The sequence below is a fragment of the Nymphaea colorata genome, chromosome 2 (genome assembly GCF_008831285.2).
Source record: "Nymphaea colorata isolate Beijing-Zhang1983 chromosome 2, ASM883128v2, whole genome shotgun sequence".
In the NCBI taxonomy this organism is placed as follows: Eukaryota; Viridiplantae; Streptophyta; class Magnoliopsida; order Nymphaeales; family Nymphaeaceae; genus Nymphaea; species Nymphaea colorata.
In genome coordinates, this window is record NC_045139.1 from 5,697,386 (window position 1) to 5,717,458 (window position 20,073).

Below are 20,073 nucleotides of genomic sequence, written 5' to 3' on the forward strand. Positions count from 1 at the left end.
TGTAGCAACACATGTCAACAACCTCTGTTTAATGTAAAAACCATGAATAATTGGTGCGACCTCATAAATCCCCAACTTAAGGACAAAACTTGGCAAGGAATGTATCTTGTAAACAAATGAAGAATTTATGAAACACCCGTCTTTTAGGCCAATAACAAATAAACCCTCAAACTTTGAACTGCTTTTTTTTTTTTTGAAAGTCACAAAAATATTTATTTTAAAAAGAAATATTAAAATATATGCCCAATTTACAACTGCTTAATAAACGATTATAGATAATAAATTAATTAGAAATTTTTAAATTAAAGGGGCTACGCCCTCCGCATAGGTGTCTTTTAAAAGGTTTCACTTGAATTTAGAGGGTTCGATTTGTAAATTAATCTTATATTGTAATGTTTCTTTATGCAAAGGGGCTGTTTGTGAGTTTTCTGAAAAAGGTGAATGCTTATTTGTGATAGTTAAAAGGTTGAGGGCCGACTGGTTATTGGCTCGTTGTCTTTTGTAAATTTTTCAATAAATATTTGGCTGGAGTTTAGTTTACGTGAGTTCGTGCGAAGAACATTGATGACAGATCCACTGAGATGCACCAGAGTCTCCTGATCGAACTGGACTCAGAGATCTTCATTGGACACGAAGGTGGCAAGAGGTCTCCCACAGATTCCAAGGCATGGTGTTGACGCTTCCCAAACCTACCAGTACCATCGTCATCTTCACCTTCCTCTCTGTCGTGTCCGTGACCGTGGCCATTTCCTGGCTACGTAGAAGCAAAAGAATCAACAGAAGCCATGTGGGTCGAATCACCGTCAGTGAAGCACAGAAGCCGTCGCCCCCACCACCTAAAGGCCATGGATTTGAGTTCGACGTTTTCTTGAGTTTCAGAGGGGAAGATACACGGAAAACTTTCACCGAACTGCTCTACGATGGCTTGGAGATGCAAGGGATTCACACGTTCAAGGACGACGAGAAGTTGAAGAAGGGGGAGAGGGTCGAATCATTGCTCGACGCCATTGATAAGTCGAAGCTCTTCGTCCCCATCTTGTCCAAAAACTACGCCGACTCCAGATGGTGTCTGATGGAGATAGCCAAGATTGTCAGTAGCGGGAGGCTGATCATTCCCGTGTTCTTTGACGTCGATCCTTCCGATATACGGCGGCAGAAGGGCCCCTTCGAGGCGGCGTTCAGGAAGCACGAGGGTAACAAGGAGCTGACTGAACGGACGGTGGACGAGTGGCGAGGTGCCCTGAGAAAGGTGGGGGAGATTTCCGGCTACGACCTTAAGAACGAGACAGACGGGTAAGTAATTACGGAGACTCATCTCTGATTACAGAACAGATCTTGTGGTAATCTCACAGAAATCAGGCAATCACATAATTTTTTCCATCTGGATGAGATCCAAAACTATTGGAATCAAGTTTTAGAAGCATCGTTTTGGTGTCAAATCGGAGAGATTTTTTGTTTGATTGACAAAAACCAAGTTTAAACTAAAATTTGTCAAGAAAAACTTGATTTAAGATCACTCCAACGTAGTTTATTGGAGATGAGGTCTCGTGATCCTTTCCCTCTTTTACTTTTCCACCGTCGTTACTATTGTTGGTCTATTTTCGGCCGGCCGCTGGCTAAAAAGATCAGACTGGTAGGGTCCTGGCCGGATGGTATCACTCCGGCCGGCGGCCAACCGAAGACGGCCAGAACTAAAAGAAGGTATATCTGCAAACGTAGTTGTGGGCAACCTCAACTGCACTATTTTCTGGCTGATGAATAATGGCTATTACTATTCCGCCAGACATTTAACCAAGTTAAGCTCAGCTTTTTTGCAAACCTCTTAGGTCACGTAGAAAACTTATAGTTTGCTTCACAGGCAGGTTTGTGCCACTGTTGATCGGAGCCTTTCCTTTTCAACCGCTAAGAGCATTGTGAAGGAAGTCATGAGTTCATTTCTTTCAAAATTCTATGCATATGTATGTGAACTCCATAGTTCAGAACCTACAAATTGATTCTCAAGCGGATTTAACTACTTAATGTGTGAATAGGATTTTGTAAGAACGAAATATTTGGGGCTTTAAAGTTCTGAACTTCCATACATCATAAAATGTGATGTGTACCGAACAAAAAGAGTGGATACAAATAGGATTTATAACGATAAACTATTTAAGGCTCTAAAATTTTTGACATTTTGTAGATTATAAAATCTGTCCCTAGCTATCAAAGAAACAGAGTCAATGATCCAGCTTTGAACTGTGTAGACCTATGTCACATGGGTATGTGTACGGGTGCCAGTTCTGGTATGGGTATGAACCATTTTTAAAAAACTTGGGTACGGGAGTACGGCCGTACAAACACACACACATATATATGTCAAAAAATTTCAAACAGAATAACATATTCACACATATATATATCAAAAATTACAAAGAGAATAACATATTGTCATATTCATAAATCATAATCAAAAATTTATCAGTCTTGATTCTCATTCTCCTCAGTCTCATAATTAACATTCAAAATACATAGCTTTGTTGATTTTCATTCTCCTCACTCCTCAGTTGCATCATCAAGATTAAAAGGAACAACAGGTTCTGTAAGATCCATATTAAGAGCATGCAATTCATGTTCTCCTTCAAGTTCTACGTCAATGTCCTCTGCCCAATACTTGGATGATCCTGAACTGCAAGTTGCAACAAAATCAAAATATGATTTAAGTTAATATAATATTAACTTTAATTAAACAACCAACATAATATACATATGTATACATATCAGAGATAAAAAAAGAAAGAAATACCTGTAATCATTTGAAGTACGTGAAAGTAAGCGTAGGTTGGAGTGGACATAAACTAAATCTTTTGCTCGCTTACTAGTTAGCTTGTTTCTCTTGATGTTGTGAATTTGAGAATAAGTGCTCCAATTTCTTTCACAACATGAAGAGGTTGCAGGTTGAGATAATAACTCAATGCAAGATGTTGGAGATTTGGTGTCAATGCTCCAAAACATAACCACCAATTAACAGGATCTTCTTCATCTTTTGCCATTGCAGCTTGTATTGAATCATTTCTTCCACCAGAGAAGCTCACAAACTCATTATTTATTATCTTCAACCGATGAGAATCAGAATATAGTCTTCCCAAACATATCTCCCTATTTTTTGATATTTCGATTAGGAGGAACACGACCAGTACCTCCTGCCAACCATGTTTGTCCATAATATTTGGGATTTAAGGAGTGTGCCATACAATGCAAAAGGTTATTGCTTTTGTTCCATCTTCTTACTAAAATTCTATGCACATGATCGAAAAACTCAGAATTATCAAGTGCAACATTCTTCTTCTCATGTCTAAAAATGATGTTTTGAATTTTTTTAATCATGTTATCTCACATATCATAAACTTTATGAAGCATGGGCCCTTCTTTATCAACTTCTCTCAACATCTGCCAAATAAGCTCTGTAAACTGCAGAAAATATGTAACTTTATCCCACCATTCATCATCTAAAATGCATTTTTTAATTTTTTGATCCTTCACAATGTCATCATTCCGATAAAACTTCCAATCATTGTCAGTCACCATAAGTGTTAATGCATGTTTCACCTGCTTTATTCTTTTTATCATTACAATAATGGATGCAAAACAAGTCTCTGCTACCTTCAACAATTTCAAATCAGAATGCCTATTAAATATAGAAAGAGCATTGTTGTGGTTTAGAACAAAATTTCTGATGTTTCTGACATCATGCTCAAGCTCCTCAATCCATGAACACAAGAAACTGACATTTGGATCATCTTTTGATGGGTTGCAAATACTTTTAAGTGCTAGATTTATACTGTGTGCCACACAATGAGTCTAGAATATGTGACCATACTTGGGATCACTTGCCAAATTCATTACTGCTTGTTGGCAAACTGGAGCATTATGAGTAATAATTTGCACAACATTATCTTCACCCACTTCTTTGATGATTTCTATAAATAGCCCTTTTAAATACTCAACATCTTTATACTCCCTGGATGCATCAACACATTTCAAGAAGATTGGTCCATCAAGCGAATAAGCAATAAAATTTATCAAGGGCCGCCTTTGTATATCAGTCCACCCGTCAGAAACAATGGATACTCCATATTGTTTTCATGAAAATTTCTTCTTCTCTAATAATTTTTCAATGTTTGTCTTCTCTTCTGTAAGAATTATTGTTCTTAACTTCTCTGAACTCGGGGTACATAACCACTTAAACTGCAATTAGCCAAACCTCTAACAACATCTTTCCAATAAGGACTTCTGGCTACATTAAAAGGAAGTGAACTTGCAAAAAAGAACCTTCCAATCCTTCTATCCATCTCTGTCGTTCCCATATTATTGAATGCTTGTGCTAATGTTTCTTTTTTTTGAAGCATCTTCACCTTCTTCAATAGCATAAAGAGGAACAGACACACTTGACTTGGATGAAGATTTCTTCGTTTCAGCTGCATCCTGTTCTTTTTTTAATATCTTAATCTCATCGTTGGTAACTTTTGGGCATGGTCTAATTCCAATGCCTGAAATATGCAACAAATGTGCCTTGCAACGTGTATAAGAGCCCGTGAACATCATATCACAAGATTTACAAGAAAACATTACATTCCCACCACCACCTGGTCCTTTTTCTAGTTTCTTCACATAGCGCCAAAGTGGCTGAGATGGATTATCCTTCTCTACTGTAGCGGTATTAACACTACCACTGCTGCTTTCTACATTTCTGCTTCCTGTAGGCATCATTTCTTTTCCTTTATCAGCCATTACAACTTATGTTTTAAAAGCACCTACCTAGCAAAAGAGCTGCAACACAGAACCAATAGAAACAAGGATCATTCCAAATAGACGAATCCTCTCACGAAACGATATATCATAGCAATAACTAGGGAAGACGCAAAGATGAAAAATCTGCAATAGGAGACTCAAACATTCTCATTGCCGAACACATTTATCAAATTATCAACACATTGAATAATTCCAAACACTATAAAATCCTGCGTCTCATAAAGAAGGAAGATCTTGGATTAATAAACTCCAACCTTAAGAAAAGAAAGAAGGAAGAACGTAAAAGGGAAAAAAAGCTCAAAGAACCAGATGAACAAAAAGCACTTGAACCCTGTTTGAGTCTGATGTTCAGCAAGAGACCCAGGGGCTCGTTTCACTCCAACACATTTCCAATGTTATGAAAAATCCAGCAATGAAGTTCATTAAATTCAAGAAAAAAAAACATAAAACAATTTCATGTTAATTGAACCAAACAAAAGAACTAGACGAACAAAAAGCAATTGAATTCGAAAACAAGAAAAAAAAAGAGGTACAACAAGCAACAATTTTACGAATCCAAAGAAAAGGAAAAAGAAGAAATGGGACAGGGAGAACGATCGGTCGACAACACTAGTAAAGTAGGAAAACCAACCACGACTCATGACACCAAGAGAGAATAGGTGGGAGAAAACCACACAGAACCGAAAACAGAAAATAGAACAGGGGTAATAGACACAAACTCAAACATTAGAACCAAAAACAGAAAATAGAACAGGGGTGGCCGTCGTCGCCGGCGGCGAAGGCAGGGATGGAGTAGATGAAAATGAAAAGAAAAATGAAAAAAATACCGTGACAGTCGCCTCCTGCCATCGCCTCCTTCCGTCGCCGGTTGCTGCTGCCATTCCGCCCCTGCCTTCACTGCCGCTGCCTTCATCGCCGGACGTCGCTCGATGAGAGGTAAGACAGAAGCCCTTAAAACTTAAAACGAAAACATGTTTTAAGTTTTAAGGGTTTCGAACTTTTTTTTTTTTTAACGTTGAAATGGTTTTAAAAGATAAAATCAAATAATCGTTAAAATTAAAAACAGACATTTTTGGACTCAGTCAAATTTGACCGTGTCCAAAAAAGGACGGATACGGCCTCCGGTGCGTTGACCGTACGCTGCACCATTGGCGTACCCAAGCCCGTACCCATATCAGTACCGGTGTCGTACTGGTACCGGGCGGGTACTCCTCCTTTGGAGGAGTACCCGTGTAACACAGGTGTAGACACATCATTATGGTAAAAATCATGTTTGCTGACAAGAACAAGTAAAACTGAGTAGGTTTTCTTTCATTCATTTAGGAAGATTTGTACCAAAAATCAGGGCATCAGAAAAGGTTAGCACCAAAACCTGGTCCTAGAAACCAGGTTATGGTAAAGATAAACTAAAGTGAAGCAAATTTCAGTAACCATTTTCTGGCCACTGTTTCGGAAATGGGGCAGCTAAGATAGTCAGAAAGAAAGCAGAATCAACCCTAGCCAATGAATTTTGTGGCCAACGGGAATGAAAGTCAATCAGCTAGCTATGAAATGCGCTAAATGAGTCAAGAAGTTCAAAATGAAATAAATTGAAAGAAACAAAAGTTTGATAATGTTTCGGCCGGCATATGACACGAAAATTAGCTTTGAGTTGAATAAACGACCAATTGTTTCTGCAGAGACAAAATTTTCTTTCTCTGCCGTCTTTGGTCAGTGATAACAGTCAGAGCAGAGCACCAAAAAGAGTGGTGCCAGTTCAGCCATTCTTGGCCGACCTCTGGCCAGAAATGCCAGGCAAAGCATGCGAACGGTTACCACCATCCTCCTTGGGTGTTCAGTAGAGGAGAAGTGGGAAAGGGAGGTTACCACCACCCATAGAGTTGGATGTCTGTCTTTGCTTGCGTAATGTTATATATATATATATAAGTATGTATGTACACACACACACACTTTCACTCGGAGATATCAATGTTAATGCATTTTTTGTGTGACTAACACTCTGTTTGGATGGAGGGACGTAGAAAAGGGTAACCAATTTTGTGCTTGGATGTCTAACTATGAGTCTATGACTGAGAGAAAAGAAAGCAAGGAAGACAACAAGTAACTTTTTTCCCTCCCATCCCTTTATTTTCCCGTCTGTAATCATTTTTTATTCTTTTCTTTTCCTTTAATTTCCTTTCCTTTCCATCCTTTTGTTTCCCTTAATCTAAACATAAGAGTGCAAATGTATGTTCATTCTAAAGACCTCCGGATCAACAAGAAATTCATGTTTCGTTGATGCATAGATATAATTTTATAAGCTGATAATTTGTTGACTGCCAACTTTTAGATCCTTACTTGATCGCATCTATGCATGGAAAAACTGATTTTGCATTGATGTCTTAGGTATTCAGATATGACTGTTGCACTATGTCATTAGTGTCATGTTAAGCAAATTACTAAGCTAAACTACATTTTACTCCACCATGCATGATATTTTTCACAGACACAGGATGTGTTAAAGTTGATAGTGAACACATACCTTTGCTTTTCTACATTTCTTTAACATTGGAGCTTATTGTATTGCTGATCATAACATATGTAACGCCTTTAGATTATAATGTGGCAGGCATGAGGGTAGGCTGATCAAAATTATTATTAAGAGAGTTCTTAGTGAATTAAATGAGGTCCCCTTTGATGTAGCAAAGCAACCAATTGGGATTGAATCCCGTGTAGGAGATGTCATAAAGATGCTGGACATGGAAGGCAATGATTTTAGAATGGTTGGAATCCATGGTGAAGGTGGAATAGGGAAGACCACCATTGCTAAGGCTGTTTACAACCAATTGTTCCCTAATTTTGAGAGCAGTTGCTTCCTCTTTGACGTTGGCAAAGTGTCAGTGCAATCCAATGGACTTGTCACTCTGCAGAACTGTCTGCTCAATGATTTTTTGAAAACAAAGAACATATCAATATCTAATGTCGAGCAAGGAATCAGTATAATTAGAAGGAGAGTTAGTCGCAAAAGGGTTCTGCTTATTCTGGATGACGTTGATCATATAGATCAACTAGGTAAACTTGCAGGAAGTCCAAACTGGTTTGGTGAAGGAAGTAAGATCATCATTACAACAAGAAACAGAGATTTGCTAGTAAAGCATCACCTCAAGGAGCATGAGATATACAAGCCTAAAGAACTGGATACGGATCAGTCACTTCAATTGTTCAGTCGCCATGCATTTATGAATGACAAACCAATGGAGGGTTATCTTGAGTTGTCCAAGAAAGTTATTAGATTCACAGAGGGGCTACCATTAGCACTCGAAGTGTTTGGTTCACTTTTTTATGACATAAGAACTAAAAATGAGTGGAAAGAAATGATAGAACAGTTGGAACGTGTTCAAGACAAGGATATTTATGAAAAACTGAAAATAAGTTACGAGGGACTGACTTCTGAAGAAAAGATAATCTTTTTAGACATTGCTTGTTTTTTCGTGGGATCAGGAAAAGAAGATGCAATTTTAATGTGGAAGGATTGTGGCCTTTTCCCAAATACAGCAATTAAAGTCCTTGTTCACAAATCTCTTGTTAAGATTGACAAGGACAAGGATAAATTTGTAATGCATGATCAAATACGGGATATGGGAAGAAAAATTGTCCGAGAAGAAGGCCTTTTGTACCCGGGGCTGCGCAGCAGATTGTGGGGTGTGGATGACGTCTTGCGAGTGTTGGAAAATCCAGAGGTATGATCTTACTGTTGACAGCTTATACCATTTTAAAGAACTAACTCTGTTAATTCTATGACATCAAAATTTTTGTAATACTGATATAACCAGGTCCAAGGTTCGACCTTTACTTAATTACTTTAACAGAACTGGCTGCTTAGAAAAAGTTTTACTCATTGATGTGACCACTCCATGCATCTGGAGCTAATAATGTTCTGGACTACCGTCCAAGAATGTAGACTTGGATGGGTCTTTCAAGCTATAAATTGGTTGTAGGAAAGTAAAATATGTAAGTGTTGAATAAGTCAAACAGCTTTTAATTTCTTCTTAAGCTGCATTTTTTTTAATTAAATGTTGCATTCTTGCTAATAGTAAGTTTAACAACATCTGGGTCCCGGTTCAGATAAAAAGACCTGCCTTCTTTTATTTGGGTTGATGGACACTGTTGGCTAATGCCTTTGTCTACATGAAAAAAGTTAAAGCATCTATTTTTCTGGCATTGAGGTTATGGCCATGCTGCAAGTGATGGCCAATCAAAGATCCGAAACACAGTGAACAAGGTACAATGTAACTGTGTAAGCTGTTTGTGTAGTTCCCTACACAAAATCTGAGTGCTTTTTTTGTGACACTGATAGAGAAAGGAGAAATATTTGCAGAAAACATTGCTTTGCTGGTGCAGCCCAGCTGGTGGGACTTCTTTTTAACCAATAATTTTATCAAGGTATCATCAGTCAAACCAAGTACTATATACAGCAACTGAATAGGACTCAAATACAGCCAAACTAGCCCCTAAATCAAGAACGCAGACCCTCAATGAACTTCTGATCATTAGGGTCTTAGTTACCAAGGCTTAGTTTAAGTCCACACCATATCAGTCAGTTACATTTCCTAATCCTTTATCATGACTGGCATCAGGTAATTTTCAATCCATTCTTATCTTATGGTGAATGCTGGCTTTACATTTTTATTTTTAGGAAACCCGGAATGAGACTGAAGGCATCTTCCTCTATTTCACCTCCCAATGGAAGAGACATCTTTATCTTTCAACGAAGGCCTTTTCGACAATGCCCAAGCTCAGAATGCTAAATCTTAATTTTTCAACATTCCAAGAATGTGATCTTCAACATTTTCCTCGGAAGCTAAAATGGCTGGAATGGAGAGCATGCCCCTTGGAGTCCTTGACATGGGATGGCAATCTTCTGGATCTTGTTGTTCTTGATCTATCTCACAGCAAGGTAAAGCAAATATGGAATGAGAAGACACTGAACATGGAGCTCAGGGGACCGTTACATCGAGGAAACATGGTAAGTACCATTAATTTGGTAAACACAAAAGTTGTATGCATTAATGGCAGCAATTATTTATGCTATGAAACCGAATTTTTCAACTGTCAGGATGCAGAAGAGGGAATTGATGTGATCTTTATTATTGAGATTTTTATCATAGGGAAGTAGGTTTGTCTAGGGTTTGGTCTTGAGACTTTTAACCATAAAAAAACCACCTCCCTAATGCCTAGCATCAGCGAGGCTTTGTCTTTGCCACTAAAATGTACCATAAGTTGGATACTCTCAACCATGCTGCTAGGTTTAGCAATGACAAATTCATGAGAGAGCATTGGTGTTTAGAGAACATTAATGCTAAACTGATCATGTTTTAGTTCTTGCATGCTCTCTTTTTCTCATGAAAGAAATGGTTGGCAGGTATTTCGCAGACTGAAGGTTCTCAATCTCAGCGGTTGCTCAAGTCTTGTTGCAACTCCTGACTTTGCTTGTGTTCCATGCCTGGTGAAGCTGATACTTGATACGTGTTATCATTTGCTTGAAATTGATGAATCAATTGAATGTCTTGAAGATCTGGTTTACTTGAGTATGCAGTGGTGTGTAGCTTTAACAGAACTGCCCACTGGTGTTACTAAATTGGGCTCTCTGGAAATCCTTAACCTCTCTAATTGCCAGAATATTTGGGCTTTGCCAGAACGAGTGGGGGAAATGGAATCATTAACTGAAATGTGCCTTGACTCCACCCAAATAAGAAAATTACCAGAGTCCATTGTGGAGCTGAGTAACCTATGTAAGCTATCCTTAAAGGAATGTGCATTGTTGGAAGAGCTGCCACATTGCATTGGGAGACTGGAATCGTTGCAGGTGATCAACCTTGAAGGAACTGCGGTAACAAAATTACCTGATTCCATTGGCGAGCTTAAAAGCCTCAATCAGCTGTCTCTGAAGGGTTGCAAATTATTAGAACTACCAGATTCCATCGGGCAGTTGGAATCTCTTCGGGACCTTATCCTTGATGTTGCTTTCCTAATGTCTATACCAGATTCCATTGGCAATTTGAACAGTCTTCACCGGCTATCTTTAGAAGGTCATGAATTAATTAAAAGTGCACTGAGTTCTACAGAGAGAGAGAGTCCAGAGGAGACAATTACCGGGTGCAATCTAGTAACAAGACTGCCTGATTCTATAGGACACTTGAGGAACCTCCATCAGCTATGGGTAGATGGATGTCCTTCACTGGTAGAGCTGCCAGATGCCATTGGAAACTTAGAGACCTTAGAGGAGCTCACCCTTGCTGGCACTAAAGTAAGAAAATTGCCCTGTTCAATAGGGGAGTTAAAGAACCTCTATATGCTATCCTTGAAGGATTCTGAATTATTGGAGGAACTGCCACAATCCATAGGAAATTTAGAGTCCTTAAGAGAGCTTATTCTTGACAGATGCACTTCATTAAGAGACATACCTGATTCAATAAGATATCTTCAGAATCTTTCTCAATTATCTTTGAAGGAATGTAAGTCTCTAGAAGAGGTACCAGATTCATTTGAAGATTTAAAGTGTCTGAAAGAACTTATCCTTGAAGGTACTTCACTGAAAAGGTTGCCTAATTCTATAGAAGGCCTACATAACCTTATTCAGCTGTCTCTTAATGGCTCAGACCTTTTTGAAGAACTACCAGATTCAATTGGAAGGTTGGAGTCCTTAAAGGAGCTCAATCTAGATTCCACCAGAATAAGAAACCTACCAGAATCCATAGTGCATCTGAAGAACCTAAATCAGTTATCTCTGTATAAGTGTGAATTACTAGAGGAAATTCCGGAGTCCATTGGAGAATTAAAAAGCCTTGAGAGTATAATGGTAGATGAATGCGGAAAGCTCAGATCTCTGCCAGATTCAGTTGGGTTACTGGAAAGACTTGAGACACTGTCAATGAATGGGTTGATGGACATGAGAGTTCTGCCTTCCTCCATGGAGAAGCTGAAAAGCCTGGTCCAGTTAAACATATCAAACACTGGAATCAGGGAAATGTTCCATGAGTTTGGAGGCCTCACGAAGCTGAAAACTATAGATCTGAGCAACAACCCTGAGCTAATCGCTCTTCCTTCGAGCTTTTTTCTACTCAGCTCCTTAGAGAAGTTGGTTGCCCATGGTTGCAACTGGCTAGAGGGTGTGGATGCTACTTGTTTTGGAAAACTACCATCTCTAAAGATACTAGACTTAAGCCATAGTGGATTCTGCAGCATACCATCAAGTGTCCGTAGGCTTTCTTTGTTGGAGGAATTAATTTTAGAGGACTGCAAGAGGATTCAGTCTCTGCCTCGGCTGCCGCCTTCTCTGTGTACCCTCGATGCCAATGGGTGCACAGCATTGGAATCGATCTCAGACATTCCTAAATTAAAGGTTTTGAGTAACTTAAATCTACGTGGGTGCAGGAAGCTTACGTCTCTCTGTGGCCTTGAGCGATTGAAATACTTAACATGCTTATACATGGATGGCTGCGAAAGCCTTGGTGCTGACATCATGGAAAGTCTTTCAAAGGTACTTGCTTGGTGTGGTAGCGTGCTTTCCATAAAAAAGAAAAAGAATTTAACTCTGTAGACTAGCAGTTGAAGGCATTGTCACAAATATTGTTCTCAGATTTTTATTAGCAAGGTTTTTTTGATGTTCTAATCGGAAAGTTTGTTTTTGTCAAGCAATTCTGAGAAACTTAAAGATTAAAAAATATAATAAGAAGAACTATGAAATTTTGGGTTTTCTACTAATTTTCCTGCAAAGACTTTTTTTGGTACATAAGACTTTGGGCAAAAGTTCAAAATATTTAGTAATGTTAAAAGAAACCTCAAAAACAAATTGAATTTCTTAAAATCATAATAGAAATTGCAATTTTTCAAAGTATGACAAAATTTCCCAATTTTTCATTTTCCTTTTTCCATTCTTTTGCTTTTTTAGCAAAAAATGCCGATATTTGTGACGGTGGTCAAAAGCCTATCTTGTATGAAATTAAAAGGGTCCTGCAATGTTCTCTCAGTTTTCCATAAAAGGCTGCTGCCTCTTCTCCTTTCTTCCCATAATATACTAATTCTGAGATTCCGAGTACAGGAGCACAAAAGGACGCTGTCGTCAAGCCTGTAGTTCTGAAAATCATGCCACCATGCTTCAACCTCTTCTGCGTTTCAAAGTTAAATCGATGTGCATACATATGGCAGCTGCCTGGGGAACCATTTGGCTTAAAACTCTTCCATCTTAAGAGCCATGTAGGCTATACCTGTCGGTTGGAGGATCATGCTTTATATATACTTATGCTTAAATGTTATTGCAGGCATCGTTCGAGAACTTGGAGGTGTGCCAATTCTCTGGTAGTCTGATTCAGTGGAGCCCTCAAGAACGAAAGTTGTTGTTCGGGATTCCAGAGAGTGATCAAGAGCTAGTCCATCTGAACGTTTATGGCCGAGTCAATTCTTGCGATGGCCAAAATGGTGGTGGCTGCAGCACCATTCCTGTTCATATTGAAGTTATGGGAGATGACCAAGTTGTCTTTCGGACAACAAGAGAAGCTCTCTGTAACTCTGAGCATGAATCCGACGGTGGCCACCACAGCTACCAAGTAAGCTTTGAAAGCGAGGACGATAAGTTGGATGCCTATTTGAGAAAGGGATTCAGGAAGATACGGGTATCAACAACCGGGGATTTCTGCAAACATATGACTGGAGGCGACGTAATGCTCCTCTACAATGTCTGATTTCTTTGTTCCAGCAGCTTGTGAGGAAGTTCTCTGTATTATACATTTCATTGATTCTTGTTGACCGTTGTTCTAAACCCAGCAAATATTTGGAGACAACCAATATGTATAAATAAATAAATTCTGTGAGACTGGCGTTTCCTTTTATATTTTTTCGTGGAGGTGGCCAATTTTAGTTTTGAAGTCTCGAGAAGTTGAGGTCTAGTTCTTCACTTGGAATTCATTGTGGAGCTTCATCTCAGGGCATTATCTCAAGACACTAAAAGCTAGAAGAAGGACTTGCAGGAACATCATCTCAAGACACTATTAGTCAAAAGAAAAAGGATTTCATTGTGGGGGGCATCATCTCAAGACACTAGAAGCCAGAAGGACACTTGGTCCAGTTCTTCAGACTTTATTGCGTGGGCATCATCTCAATACACTAAAAGCTAGAAAGAGACTTGGGTCCAGTTCTTCACTTGGAGGATCAGTTTCCAGCTCCCTAAAAGATAAGGAACAAGTTCAATTAATCTTGTTTACGACATATTCGAGTATTACCTCACCCAGTTGCACGCGCATGATGATAGCTTTTATCATTATTTAAACTTTGTTAATTGTTCTTTCCAATATCACTTACGTTGAAATATATTACTATATATATATATATATATATATATATATATATATATTATTTTCACCAAAAACAGCCGAACGGGCCTGGCCCGTGTAGGGTCTCAGGAAAGAAATTAAGATCCAATTTTTTTAGAAATGCCTTTTGAGGACCTTAAAATTTTCACAAAACACGAACGCCTCTCCTCAAAGAAATTTCCAGATCTGATTGATGGGTTTAGGATTCTGTACTTATCTTTTAACTTCGGATCATCAGCCCAAATTTAAGAAAGTAACAATTAGGGGCTTATATTCTAATGAAATGGCGACCCCACCTCATTGAAAGGAAATCTACAAAATCCTTAGTTGAATATCTTCACACCGCTATCTATATATAATGCTGCCACTCTACGTTATCAGTCGTCACAGAATACAGATCTCTCTGCTTCTCTCTCTAGAGGAGGAAGAATGGTTCTCTTTGTTAGCGCCATACTGAACACCTTCTCTGGTGTTGTGAATCTAGCAGCCATGGCCATCTTCAGGTCAGTGGCTGCCCTCCTGGTCCTAGCAGTTCATGCACTAAAGTTTCCTGCCGTTGCCTGCGGTGTTCTCCTCAAACAGGTCGCTCAGTTTCTTCTCTCTGTTTTGGCGCACACAGTTGAGTTCTTGGTGGATGTCCTGTTCAAGATTGCATCCGCGTCTGTTGATATCTCGCTGAACTCCGTCTCCGGCGTCGCCAGCGCAGTCGGCTCCGGCGCCTCTGGGCTGGTTGGCATGACCAAGATTGCATGGAACGGCATACCGCCGGCGGCAGCTGGGCTGATCGAGGGCTTATCTGGTGCGGTTGAGATTATTTTCAATGTGTGGAATAATTTCTTGGAGGCAATTCAATATTACAAGAAGAAGGCCTAAAGTTTGTTGGTGTTTTCTCATCTTAACTCTACCATGTATAGTTTGTGTATGTGCAAGTCCTAAGTGCTTTTTGGTGTCCCAATTTTAATTCCGACACAAATTTTTTGTACGTTAACTCTCCCTTTCTCTCTCTATCTCTCTCTAGCTACTTCTTCAAGACTGATGTGTATTATATATAAATAAATAAATAAATAAATAATTTCTAAGATGAAAGAAAAAAATATATTGAGGGTTTCAAATAAGAGTGAACATCCCGCTTTCGATGACTAAACCTGACCTAGTAACTAAATGAGTCGAGCTTAGGCTGCTAACGTATGCTTCGGGTCAGCCCGAGCGCGCCTTTACCATCCCATGGGCCTGCTCGACCTGACCCAATGCCCAGTCCTAATTATAAACCTTGCACGAACCTACCATGGTGCCTCGGTAATTTCAAACACCTTTCTAGACAGTAGATCTGAGATAGACAAATATGCACCAAAGGCCGTAGAAGGTACTTTTGATTGTTTTTTATAGAATAATAGATATTTTAGATTTTTTAAAACTTTTTCATAATTTTTTTTACATGTCAAAAAGGTTTTTTTTTAATAAAAAAAAATTGGACATTATACACCCTACCTCCCTGCACACTTGGAAGACCTTCACAGATTCATAATGAATCTCAACAATGTATCATATCCAAATTATATAATATCGTCAACGCGCATTTTGATTAGAGTAGATGGAATAGGTTGCATGTAGCTTTTGCTTGGATAAAAAAGTATATAAATCCACCGCCCTTTTCAATATACATATATATATATATATATATATATATATATATATATATATATATATATATATATTATATAGTGAGCAGTAAAGGCTAACATCACTAAGCAGTTTCGTCACATACACACATAATTTATAAACCTAACGTTGACTTAGAACCAACATATGTTGAAGTATCTCAAACAATTTTGAGCGGCCTAGCCACAATATCCCTTTAGAAAATTTGTTCAAAAAAGCACTTCTATGGGAGATATCCGAAGCCTCTTACCTTCTTTTCTTGGACTGGTGTCTAGTGTTGTTGTTTCAGAATCAAGCGAAAAACAAACACCTATCAACTAAAAGTGTCGTGTATTCACTATTTATAGTTCAGAATAGTAGCATTCAAGAGAATTGGACTGGCAATTGAATTTTTACCAGCCTAGTTTCTGACCAATTACGTTACGCCTCTCGGGCTTAAAAAGGCACCCTAAAAAAAAGGTTCGTAATTTATGTATTGTTTAATAAAATGCATACAGGTTTTCCCCCTCCAAGTTAGCATGTTTTCCTTAAAACACGATTAAGTTCATTACAGTAGGGGTGAACAACGAGTCGAACTACTTGAGCTCGACTTGTTAAAGCTTGACTCATGAATGAGTTCGAGCTGAGTCATTTCCTTAACGAGTCGAACTCGAGTTCATGATTCGACTCGTTCAAATAATTAAGTCGAGTTCGAGCTCAACACAAACTGCCGAGTCGAGCTCAAGCCTAATCGAGTTTGTCGAGCCTTAATCGAGTCGAGCTCAACACGTAACGATGAATACCATTTCTATTCAATCGAGTTTGTCGAGTATTAATCGAGTCGAGCTAGAGCTTAACAAGTAACAATGAATATCAATTCTATTCAGTCAAGTTTGTCGAGTCTTAATCGAGTCGAGTTCAAGCTGCTTCCGTCGAACTATTCTCGAGCTCGAGGTTTCATTAGTTGAGCTGAGCTTGAGCGGGCTGAACTCGGGCTCGACTCGGCTCGTGTTTACCCCTAATTAAGAGCGAGAGAATGAGAGATAATAACTTATGCGATTAATTTTACGATATTATTGAATCACTACAATACGCAAAAAAATCACAAGATGAAAATTATTGACAAACGTGAGAACCAATAGTTAAAAGAAACAAAATTAACTTAAAGGGCATTCCAGTCTACTTTGGCTTTAAAGACAGCCAGACACTGAAAGAACGTGCTTTTGGTTAGTGGTACAAAAACTTAAACGTGTTGTTGATAATATAGAAACCTAATGTTTTTTATTGTTTTTCAAACTTCAGGTGTGTTAATTTTGAGAAATTTCCTTTTAAAGATGTCACTTTTTGTTTACGAAAATTCTCCCGTTCACATTTCCTCAAAAAGGTTTTTCACCACCTAATCTTTGGCCAGTTTTCTAAAATTAGAGACTTTCTTTTATGGTTAAAATAATATTAAACACTTGGAAGAAAATGGTATATATATATATGTTAGATTGCAAATTATTTAGATTTTTGGTTCAGCATGAAGAAAGTGTATACCCAAAAGTTGAGGTTATATGTAAAGCTTACGCTTAAGAGAGTTCCTCGTTAATAGTCCAAGGGATATAACAATGCAACACTTAATTGACAAGCGGTCAGTAACTTAAATATTAACAACAAAGGGAAACAAATAAGAGTTTTGGTCTCATAAGACACTAAGTAGAAGAAGTTTTCACACTCTCTTTTTTATAATCATAAGCTATAAAATAGGAATGCATAATAAAATTTATGGATAAAAAGTCTTTTACATAAAAAAACAAGTCGTAAAAGCAAAACAGAATAATAAAATATAGAATACAACAATGTAATAAAGCCGAGTAAGAAAGTTGGGAGGGAACAAGTGAATAGACGGAACAACAGAATCACACAACAACAAGTGAAAAACTAACATGCCACAGAATCAGACAAGTAAAACTACTATACTTGGGACGTATTCTCTCATTATCTCACTTCTCTTATATTGAATTAATTGTTTACGTATTCTCTCATTATCTCACTTCTCTTATATTGAATTATATCTTATATTGAATTATATTGAATTAATTGTTTAGATATTGAAGTCGGTAGACGTTCTTTTCCCAAGAAACTTCATCTTTGTTTTGTCCTTGTGGCTCTACCTCTTTAATGATGTTTGAAGAAGAAATATATTTAAATTAAATATAAATAAACCACTATCTTCTTAATTGTCGTGTGACCAATTCTCCATACAGTGACGCGTTTATTTTTGCCAACTCAACTTTAGAAATGTAAGAAGAGTTCTCAGCTTTTTCTTTTTGATTTGTTTCTTAACTGCGGCGTTGAAATAAAAAGAAACCTCAAATTTCAGACTTTTTTTTTTAAAGCCACTTTTTCTTTCTGAAGATCATAACAAATGGCAGGTTTCACCATTTCATCTCGACTAATTTTTAGATGTTAGAAACAACCGATGAAATGACAAGTTTTTCATTTCTTATAATTCCAATCAACAAAAAGTTGACGAGGCCTATTTCCATATTACTGGATAATGTAGGGGTGGGTATCGGGCCGGGTCGGCTAGGTTTTCCTCGGCCCGAGTCAGCCCGTCGGGCCTGAAGCCCGAGCCCGGCCCGTAATATTGCTGGGTACCGTGCCGGGCCGGTCCACCCAAAATGAGGCCCAGCCTGGCCCATTTGGCGTGCTGACGCCCGATGGCCCGGCTCCCCTTCCGTCTCCCTCCCGGAGCGTAGGAGCCACCGCCGGACTTCAGCAGAGAGTGGAGAGGAGGAGAAAGAGGGAGATGGGGTGCAGGAGCCACCGCCGGACTTCAGCAGAGAGCGGAGAGGAGGAGAAAGAGGGAGATGGGGTGCAGGAGCCACCGCCGGGCTTCCCCTTCCCTCCGGCCTCCCCCTCCCGTCTCTCGACCCGGCTTCGTCGTGACTGTCACAGCGTCCGGCAACCCAGTGGAGGAGAGGTTCGAGCTGCAGCCCAAGGAAGGGCTGGCCATCGTCAGCGGCACGTCCATCAGGGCAGCGATGGCGTGCCTAGTGTGCTACGACACGAACGTGGTAGCGGTGCTGGTGGAGCTGCTGTCCGCCATGTTCTGTGAGGTGATGTAGGGGAAGCCGGAGTTCGCCGACCTTATGGGAAGGGGGGAAGGGGAAGGGGAAGGGGGAGGGAGACGGGAAGGGGGGAAGCGGGGAGGTAGTCGGCGGGCCGCCGCCGGGCCGGCCTCTCCGGCCCGGCCCGACGCCAAGCCTTATAAGAATATCAAAGACGGTGATGTTACAAAAGGCAGGCCTCTAGATGAAATATTTTATTTTGCTTATCGTTTAACATGCCACCCTTTTTAGCCAAGATAATTTAAATCCCATCATATGTTATGCGCCATAATATATGATATGCTATAGCCATTTTGCATGACGAGGACAAAAATTTTAGCCATATTTACAAAACTGGATCTTTCCTTGCTCATTTTTCTTCAGCTCTCATTTGCATGGTCCAAACGCTTGTGGTTTTCGCCTTGAAGTAGTTGCTGTTCGGATGCATGAAGCACTAAGTATGACGACGGCTTTTCATAACTATTTAGTGAGCTTAGAGATTTTTTGATTGTGTATACTCGATTTATTCCATTGATCTATGTTTAAACTTCAGGTTTTTTTTTTTTACAGCTTTTTTATTCGAATTTTCGCGCGTTTAACATGTTTGATTGCTAAAGCCACCATAAACCATCACTAAATAATAACCGTCATTAATATTATAGTGACAGTTTTTTAATGACAACTTCTAAATTTTAAGCATTTGATAACATCTAGTAGTATTGAATCTTATATATATAATATTTTTTGTTCATTATACACATTAGAAGATTTTTTTTTTAAAGATTTTTTTTCTTCCAAAGAATTTAAGCCCGTCAATTCCAATAAAGAGACTCACCAGCAACTCCAGTGCTGGACTGGAGAAGAACCAATCCCAATCATACAGTCTCATTCTAATCTTTTTGCACAAATGGCAGAAAAAGGGGAACGTGAGTGAGGGAGAAGGAGAAATATGAAATGGTGTTGAGCAGTGGCAGAGCCACATGGTGACTGGTGTGGGCAACTGCACCAGCTTCACAAAGGTTATTTGTTTATATATATATATATATAGGTGCACCTAAAATTATAAAACTTATTGAATTATTGCCCCTCTCTAGTCAAAATTTCTGGCTCTGCTTGGTGAGGAGAGAGGAAGAGGGCAGGAAGGGAGGAAGAAGGAGGGTGGGCTAAAAAGAGAGAAAGAAGAGAAAGAAACAATAGCGAGGAGG

The 20,073-nt window shown here is 39.0% G+C and overlaps 1 protein-coding gene across 3 annotated transcripts; it reads left to right on the forward strand.

Annotated features, from left to right (window-relative positions):
- Positions 1 to 526: 526 nt before the first annotated feature.
- On the forward strand, positions 527 to 13,637 carry LOC116247584 (disease resistance protein RPV1-like). 3 transcript variants are annotated; one of them, XR_004170856.2, is made up of 6 exons: positions 527 to 1,293; positions 7,397 to 8,507; positions 9,464 to 9,793; positions 10,190 to 12,307; positions 12,869 to 13,023; positions 13,089 to 13,182. XR_004170856.2 is itself a non-coding variant. In XM_031619763.2 (5 exons), the coding sequence occupies exons 1-5, from the start codon at positions 668 to 670 to the stop codon at positions 12,899 to 12,901; spliced, it is 4,218 nt and encodes a 1,405-aa protein (XP_031475623.1). In that variant the 5' UTR covers positions 527 to 667; the 3' UTR covers positions 12,902 to 13,231. The 3 variants fall into 3 exon arrangements, 2 of the variants coding, with proteins under 2 accessions (XP_031475623.1, XP_031475622.1); XM_031619763.2 differs by having other exon boundaries at positions 12,869 to 13,231; XM_031619762.2 differs by lacking the exon at positions 12,869 to 13,023 and having other exon boundaries at positions 528 to 1,293; positions 13,089 to 13,637.
- Positions 13,638 to 20,073: the final 6,436 nt, after the last annotated feature.

What these genes read in the sequence shown, in the direction of transcription:
- LOC116247584 (XM_031619762.2), top strand. Translation starts at nt 668, where the DNA reads ATGGTGTTGACGCTTCCCAAACCTACCAGTACCATCGTCATCTTCACC. An exon ending in CTTAAGAACGAGACAGACGG is followed by an intron (nt 1,294 to 7,396) that starts GTAAGTAATTAC and finishes ATAATGTGGCAG; the next exon opens with GCATGAGGGTAGGCTGATCA. An exon ending in GAGTGTTGGAAAATCCAGAG is followed by an intron (nt 8,508 to 9,463) that starts GTATGATCTTAC and finishes TTTTATTTTTAG; the next exon opens with GAAACCCGGAATGAGACTGA.